Source organism: Dromaius novaehollandiae, chromosome 17, assembly GCF_036370855.1.
Source record: "Dromaius novaehollandiae isolate bDroNov1 chromosome 17, bDroNov1.hap1, whole genome shotgun sequence".
In the NCBI taxonomy this organism is placed as follows: Eukaryota; Metazoa; Chordata; class Aves; order Casuariiformes; family Dromaiidae; genus Dromaius; species Dromaius novaehollandiae.
The window spans coordinates 4,412,111-4,420,151 of record NC_088114.1 but is presented as its reverse complement, the minus strand read 5'-3'; the positions used below and the strand labels follow the sequence as shown (position 1 = coordinate 4,420,151).

Below are 8,041 nucleotides of genomic sequence, written 5' to 3'. Positions count from 1 at the left end.
CGGGCCACATTTTTAAGAAGCTTGGTTTGTTGCTATTCCTTGCTATTTCATTGCTATTTCTTCAACAAGTGACTTCGTAAAGGCCATTTGTCTTGCAAAATGAGCATGGACATCTGGCACATAAATAATTAAGGATGGCGCTCTCATGAACCCCACTCCAAGCAGCCAGATGGGTACCAAGTGAGGGGTGTACTCAATTTCACCGGGATGCCTGGCATGCCAGTACACGCTGTGCATTTCTTATAGCATTCACTGGTTCAGAATATTAATAGAAATGTTTAATTTCTCTGAAGAAAGACTCAACAGCAAGTATCTTAATTGTATTAGAAACAGAAATACAAAGAGCTTATAGCAGATAATCGTCACAGGCAGAGGACAGTAACATCACAGTTGCTCAGTGAATGCAGGTCACAGCCCTAAGCTGAAGACAACCTCTGCAACTCAAACCCATCCATGACTGCCAGAAGGCTGCACACCAGCTTTATCCAGAGCTCGTGAGGCTGGAAGCCTGCTGCATCCCACCTCCTTCCTTCCCAGTTCATTTACCATGACAGCAGAGGTGGGTCCCAGCCTGGCCCAAAAAGTGCCAGTCGTTGGAGCAGCAGGACTTGGTTCACACTATTTGAGAGAAATATGGCAGTAGACACCATGCCCAAACTTCCCATAATTACAGACAAGGCACCTTCACCTATCGATGCTTATCATCATCTCTTTGTTTCTTGGAATCTCTTTCCCTGCTCCGGTCTCTATCCCTGTCTTTCCTGTCTCTGTCCTTCCTCTCTCTCCCTCTGCTCCTGTCTTCTTTGGAGTCCCTCTCTCTTTCGCTTTCACTCCAAGCCCATGACCGCTCCCTTTCCGGCCACCTCTTGTCTCTGCTCCTTTCATGGTCTCGATCTCTTGTTCTCCAGTCCCTTGTTCCTTCACGAGACCAGTTTCTTTTCTCTGCTGATCCCTCTCCGTAGAAATCATTTTTCATGGTTGGCAAATTGATGGGCTTTCGGAAAGGTCTGTCCCGTCCTCCAAATCGTAGCTGCCCAGATTCTTTTTTGCCTCCAAAACCGCCTCCAAGCCTCCGAGGAATCCACCCTTTGAGAGTCCTTTCCAATTCAAAGTCCACAAAGATCTCATGCTGGTCAATAACCAGCCTGTTGGCATCCCTGTGGGCCTTCAACAGAGCACGCTCCTCTTTGTATTCAATAAACGCATAACCCTTGGAAAATCCTGTAACTAAGTCTCTAACCAGCCGGATCTTTCTGATATCTCCATACCGGGAAAAAACCTCCTTCAATTTCTCTTCCGTTGTTTGAAGATTGAGCCTAGCTACAAACAGGGTGAGGTGAGGATCTCCCGCGACTCCCTTGTTGGGTACGTACCGCGCCAGCATAGCCCTCCATATGGCACGGTCGTGGGGCTCTTCATCGGTGCCATCGATGCTCCCGGCTTTGAGGGGGTCGTACTCCTTGGCTATGGGGGCCCAGTCAGTCATTGCCTGGTGAAGGAACGCAAGCGTCGCCCGTCACACACAGGCTGCAGGCTGTCTGTGAATTCAGACTGTACATCGCGCTCAGCGGAGCCCTTTCCCCAGGGACACCGGCGCCTCACGCTGCCCCTGCCAGAGGTGAGCGAGGCCAAGCAGCAGCGACAGCGGTGCCGAGGGCCAGCCGTGCCCAGCCAGGCACCCCAGGAGGGTGGCCCGCTCCGCGCTGCCCTCCGGGGGCGGCACTTCACCCCCCGGGGCAGGGCCACGACGGGGAGAGCCCAGGCAGAGCTCCGGCCTTGCGGCCTGGCCCCGTCCCCCCCTCCCCTTCCCCTTCCCCTTCCCTCCCCCCCCGCCTTAGGGCAGCCCGGCAGGAACCGTTAACCTCCCCCCGCCTCGGGGCGGCCCCGCGGGGCCCGTTAACCCCCCTCCCCCCGCCTTGGGGCCGCCCCGCCGCTGACGGGCCCCCGCGCGGCGCTGCTCACCTCCGGCGGCGCGGGCACGGCGTTAGCTGCGCGTTGGCGGAGGCCGATTCGCCACAGCCCGGGATGGACAGCGGGAAACCCGGGCGGCCGAAAGCGCCGCTGGGGAAACGCAGATGGATTTACCTCCCCCCTTCAACCCCCCCCCCCCCCCGCGTGGCCTGGCCCCGCCCCGCCCGCGTGGCGGGAGCGCGGCGGGGCTGTTACCGTTAGTGCCCCGCCCCCCTCCCTCCCCCCGGGCGGCCCCGTTACGCGGGGGCGGGCTGCCCTCCCCGCCGGCCGAGGAGCCCCCTCCCCCGGGGAGCGCGCAGGGCCGGACATGCGGCCGCGCCGCGGCCTGCCCCATGGAAACGCCGGGGGGGCCGCGCCGCCCGCAGGCCCCGCCGCCGGCGCCGCCCCGGCCCCCGCAGGAAGGGAGCTGGCGCCGGGCCTCGGCGGGCATGCAGCGCCGCCGGGAGGAGGAGGAGGAGGAGGATGGGGGGGAGGATGAGGAGGAAGGCGGCCCGGAGAGCGCCCTGGCCAAGAGCCCCTTCCAGCTGACGGCCGGGGACGTGTACGACATCTCCTACGTGGTGGGCCGCGACCTGCTGCAGCTCGGCGGCGGCCCCGCCGTGGCGGCCGCCGTGGCGCGGCTGCAGTTCCGCATCGTGCGGGTGCTGGAGATGCTGGAAGCGCTGGTGAGCCGCGGCGGCGCGGCCCGGGAGCGGCAGGAGGCGGCGGCGCCGCGCGACGAGGGGGCGCGGGGCAGCGCCCAGCAGGTGGGTCCGGGCCCCGCCGCGGCCCCCGGCCCGCCCGGGCTGCCGGCGTCGCTTAGGTAGCTGTTAGTGCGGGGAAGGCTGAGGCGGGTGGCCGAAAAAGATGTTACCGCAGAGGGCTCAAATGAGCAGAGGAGGATTCAGCTCTCGGTGTTCTCTGCTACGGAGGATCGTTGTTAGGCAAATTGCTCAGCTTCTCTCTCTCAGCACCAGAAAAGCTGTTAACAGCAGTTTCTTTGTAAAGCTAGATTGCAGGTTCTTTGGGACAGGCTTTGGTTTTAGATGTGGTCAGACAGTGTCACCACTGGGCCCTATTCTTGGCTGGGAAATGCATACATTAAGATGTAAAAAATACTTGCAAAACCCATCTTTACATCTCACAAAACTATGATGAAAATTTATAATTAACTGCTTGAAAAATCAAGATTGCGATGAACTCGCACTGTTTGTAGCAATTACTATACAGTTATAAAATGGATAGTTTTTACTCGAGGAACAGCCTCTTTTGACAAGTTACAAGATCATGATCACCATTTTATTTTACAGCTCAGCCTTGGACCAGACAAAATGGTAATAGACCTCACAGATCCCGATCGCCCCCGGTTCACGTTACGAGAGCTGCGAGAGGTACTGCAGGAGCGTAACCAGCTGAAAGCTCAGCTTCTCGTGGTGCAGGAGGAGCTACAGTGCTATAAGAGGTATATCATGAAGTCAGCAAAGAACTGTCTATAACATTTACTCCTTGTCTGGTGAGCTTATCAGATGAGTGTTGCACGTTTGAGCACCTAGATTGGACTAGGCATTGTCGAAACTTATGAGAAGAGATATCTGTGCTCCCAAAAGCATATAGAAGGGCAAAGAAAAATGGGAAAAGATGAAGGCTCTATGCAACATAGTTTTTTAAAACTAAATTCTCTCCTTCTGTGCAATTAACAGCCTATTCCCATAATTGTATAAGGGAAAGCCTAAGTACAGTTACTACAACTCCACATGCAAGCTGGATTCTCATGCATGTACACTGACCTATACAATCGCAGCAGCTGCACACATACTATTCTTGTGAAAAGCCTAGCTACAACCAAAGAGCATGGGGATTTCCACCTCTGCTTTAGTCAAAGTTTACTTCCTCCTCCAACTTGCTGCTGTATAGATGCGTGTATGCTAGTCTATCTACCATTCCTTCGCCTCCAGAATACATATGGCATTGATGTAGAAAGAATATTAAACCCTTTCACCATCATTCAGCATGAGAGCTGTGCATTTCTTTTATTTAAGACTGCCAACAGGAAGTTGTGTAAGGTACTTAACTTGTGGGAAAAAAAGGCCTTTCGGGGAAGGATCTTTCTAGAAGAGAGCAGCCTGGGAGAACCAGTTTGATCCAAAGGATGGGACGCAGGCAGGGTCTTGCTCTTGGTGTTACAAATTTATTTCATCTCCGAGGCTCTGTTCTCGCCCCCACCATCTGTTTATCCTGTAAGCTCTTTGGGGCAAGAAATTACTTCTTACTCTAGGCACAAGATTCCTGAGCACATTAGATTTCAGTTGAGATATCTCAGCAACAACCTCTTACACACAGTAAGTCTGACCTTTGCCTTGTCTGTAATAGGTTAAGCCATGAAGTTAAAGTTGAAGCCAAGAAGTCAGTTTACAAGCTGCCTGCTCAGCAGGACTTCCCATAACACAGCGAAGCACCTCCTTCCCTAGCTCAGCTCACTGCCTTTGCTGTACGGCCATTGGAATGGCTTCCTGCCTTTGATTTTCCAGCTGCGTTGCTCAACTCATTACAGGCCAAGTTAAAAATTAACAACATGAATATTTTTAATTTATGAGTGAATGAGTTAAGTCACAGTACTTTGTACCCAGAGAGAGTGTCAGGGCTGCTTTTCAGTTCAAGCAATTCTATGTGGTAATTTCCTCATACAGTGTTCAGAGGGTTAAACCAAAACCCCCTTCCCTTTAAACATGCACATAAAACCTCAATTATATTGTACAGACATGAAGAGCAGTCATGCAGGTGAAGAGGACAATACGAACACTGTGTTCTAAAATGTCTTGTGTATAGCCTGAATAAGTGATATGTAGCATAAGATATCTGACATTCTCACAAAGAATAGTTTAGTGAGACTGATTGATGTTTGGGGTTTACATTTTTTTAATTATGATTTTTGAGTAAAAATATGGTGCAGATATTAGACATCTTCAGCATGAGCCAAACAGCTTGGAGCCTTGTTTCGCTCAGAGGAGAATCTGCCCCCAAATTATCTCATGATGCCAGGCATTCTCACCAATTTCTAGAAATTTGCTCATATTTTTGTTTTCAAGGTCCTGAACAATGTTGCTTAGCTACTTTCAGCCTCTCAGCCACAGCTTTGATCTGTTCAGCTCTTAAAACAAATGAGGTCAGCTTAGGACAGTAAATTTCTTAGTATTCTCATTAAAGCATATCCTAAGCAAAATTATCTTATACAAGGAAAATAATAACTGTTCATTACAAGCACTAGGCCAGGCCATCTCCTAACACACTGACTTCACCCAACTGCCTTCAGCAGAATGGAAATGGGAACTCAAGGTCTTTCCTGAATTGGAGTCTGAATTCAAAGAGCTCTAGCTGCACTGCACATTCCTCTCATTTTGAAGGGCCCTCCTTCATAGCATTTTTAAGTTGTCTCCATGTAGGCCGGCTTTCCTCCTGACAGAGAAGACCTGCAAACATGACTGTTCTGTGAGCACCCATTCACCTGTGTCACAAGCTGCCAAGTGAAGGGTTTAAATGTAGACAGCAATGTCACACCATGCACGGACCCATGAAAAATAAATAAATCCACTTCTTTTACTAGTGGGATCATCTCACAGAGAAGGGACCAAACTGAGAAACTGGAAACAGAATCCAGTGGCAGCAGCCCTGGCACCAGTAAGGACAGCGAAGACAAGACGATCATCAAACGGCTGTAAGTATCTCCGCATCTCTTCTGGCAGAAGATGGGAAAAGGGCATGTTTCACATGAATTTTGAACTTTGGCCTAGTTGGCTAGATACTATTTTCTCCTTCTCTCTCTGTGTGTAAAATTAAAGCCTGATGGAGAAATCCATTCCTGTGCAAAAAGCACAGGAGAGCAACCTCCACCCGGACAAGCAGGGCCTCACTTTTTCCCAGGAAGAATCAGCATTTTTGAACAGAGCTACGTGAATGTGTTGCCTTTCCTGTTAGCACATTAGGACTCTGCTGTGGGAACATGCCAGCTGTCCCTGGAGATTTGTTAACATTGTATGCAAGCAGCTGTATGCAGTGCCCACAAGCTCAGACCGTGTCCTTTAAGTTCCCAAAAATAGCAGAACACGTTGACACAACAGTCTCACTGCATAGCCCTTGCTCTTTCATTTGTAAGCATTGTTTCTTCTTTTTTTTCTTTTTTTTTCTGCAGGTTCTCTTTTAAACATGGAAAATGAACATGAATGAGAACTTAACCACTTCTGCTCAGAAATGGCACTGTTTAAAGCATCTAAAGGAGTTGATAGAAGCCAAGCACTGGAGGCATCACTCTTGCTGTGGAGAATAAGCAGTCTCATAAATACTGTTTTTGTATAATATTTTCAGAATAGATTATACTTTGCTTTTTTAGAAACTGTTCTATGATGTTCATAATTTTTCTATTTGCTAGATTCCTGCTAGACATTCCCCACATGCAGAGAATAAATCTTTATACAAATTTTTTTAGTCTTATTTAAAAGAGCATATGTACTACCACACATTTATCCTGTCCACTTATCAAAATACTCAGCCTAAATGATTTTGCAAGATTTAGATGCTTTATTTTTAAGGGACATGCCATTCACAAGTGCATTCATAAAGAGAAGCACTAGAAAAAAAGCACCCATTCCAGTCACATGCCCCAGTGATCTTATGTGGAAAGTAATTCTTCCCCCTTAGGCTAACAGCACCACTTCAAGAAAGCCTCAGAGTTGGTTTTTGTTCCATGTCTATCTTCACATTAGATGGGCAGCACATGGGCAGTAACAAGCAGATCTTGTCACTCCCTTAAAGAAAGATGTGATTAGATTGTGACAACAGAACTTGCACACACAGGGTGGCCCACTGGGGTCAGGGTGAAAGATGCCAGAGGAGAGCACAGCAAGGGAGGACAAAGCTGCTGCACCCTGCTCTGTTCACATCAAGGACTGATGTCATTTCAGACATGTTCAGGCACTCTCCAACTGGAGCAGATGCACCAGACAGTTCATTTCTGACAGCTAAAGCTCTTCTTTGGTAGATAAGAGTTTCACTTTTCCACGAGTTCTGTTCTGTTTTTCCATTAAGTGATACAAGCTGTGTATTAGCCTAGGTAATGAGATTTTAGCATTAGTGGAAGTATACAGGGCAAACAGGAGCAGAAGAGATAAGTCTGAAAAATACTAACTAGGTTTCATATCTAGAAAAGCAGAAATTCACTTCAAGAGCATAAAAGCCTGAAAAGACAAAGAAGAGCAATGACAGGAATCAAGACTATGCTCTTATTCTCTTCAGCAATGAAAGCAGGACCTGAAATCTTCTGATTCCCCCTCATTCTAGTAGCAGGAAGAATGTAGGACACCTCACACACACATATATGCTCAGCAGTACAATGCAGATGTGAATGTGGCTTTGCAGAAGGTGGAACTGCAGCCTCATTTCAGCAAGAATTTGCTAGCAACTGCACATCAGCGAGGCAACATCAGAAATGTCTGATCTAGGTAAGTTTACAGTTGACAGCCAGTGCACAGAACTGCTACAGTAAGTTACCATGTGCATTTTAGAGCAGAGAAGGAGGGAGGGAATTTACTGTGTTTTACATCAGAGATAATGTGTAGAAAGCAAGCAAGCATGCATCAGCAGCAGCCAGGACACATCTGCAAGCTGAAAGAGGAAGTTTATGCACGTTCTTAAACCACTCAAAATAGGAGACTAGAGGATGGAGTTATCCGGAGACATATTTTCCAAGTCCCTTTAAAGAGAGGGTGACAATTATATGCCTAAAAGCACTAATCACTCTATTAGATCTTAATGGAACAACTTCAGCTAACAAATTGCACAGACTAAACAGAGCTGTGTCAGAGAATCAATTTGCCAAGAGGCACAGAAGACTGTAATGTAGCTCTAAGCCACTCTTTGCAAACAGTTGAAGGAGATAAAACAAACACTGCAATTATTTTCAATTTACCACTGGACATGTTTTTTTAATCAACTGTTAAGTCTCAGTTCTTGTTTTAAAGTAGGTGGGAGAGCACCCCAACCTTTTTGGATTATTCTTTTTCTCAGTACTATCAAAGCTGCACCCACTCTAGCATCAAGT

The 8,041-nt window shown here is 48.6% G+C and overlaps 2 protein-coding genes across 2 annotated transcripts; one reads left to right on the top strand and one right to left on the bottom strand.

Annotated features, from left to right (window-relative positions):
- Positions 1-256: 256 nt before the first annotated feature.
- Positions 257-2,090, bottom strand: SNRNP35 (small nuclear ribonucleoprotein U11/U12 subunit 35). The gene is made up of 2 exons (XM_026114513.2): positions 1,963-2,090; positions 257-1,489 (listed from the first exon to the last, which is right to left on the bottom strand). Exon 2 carries the CDS (start codon positions 1,484-1,486, stop codon positions 689-691), a length of 798 nt encoding a protein of 265 aa, XP_025970298.1. The 5' UTR covers positions 1,487-1,489; positions 1,963-2,090; the 3' UTR covers positions 257-688.
- An 80-nt stretch (positions 2,091-2,170) lies between these two features.
- RILPL2 (Rab interacting lysosomal protein like 2) lies at positions 2,171-6,421 on the top strand. Its single transcript, XM_026114663.2, has 4 exons — positions 2,171-2,717; positions 3,261-3,412; positions 5,552-5,662; positions 6,137-6,421. The coding sequence occupies exons 1-4, from the start codon at positions 2,304-2,306 to the stop codon at positions 6,159-6,161; spliced, it is 702 nt and encodes a 233-aa protein (XP_025970448.2). The 5' UTR covers positions 2,171-2,303; the 3' UTR covers positions 6,162-6,421.
- The last annotated feature ends 1,620 nt before the right edge of the window (positions 6,422-8,041 follow it).

Bases quoted from the DNA above. Each gene is read 5' to 3' on its own strand.
- RILPL2 (XM_026114663.2), top strand. From the start codon at position 2,304: ATGGAAACGCCGGGGGGGCCGCGCCGCCCGCAGGCCCCGCCGCCGGCG. The intron at 2,718-3,260 runs GTGGGTCCGGGC...TTTATTTTACAG, and splicing joins CGCGGGGCAGCGCCCAGCAG to CTCAGCCTTGGACCAGACAA. The intron at 5,663-6,136 runs GTAAGTATCTCC...TTTTTTCTGCAG, and splicing joins AAGACGATCATCAAACGGCT to GTTCTCTTTTAAACATGGAA.
- SNRNP35 (XM_026114513.2), bottom strand. From the start codon at position 1,486: ATGACTGACTGGGCCCCCATAGCCAAGGAGTACGACCCCCTCAAAGCC.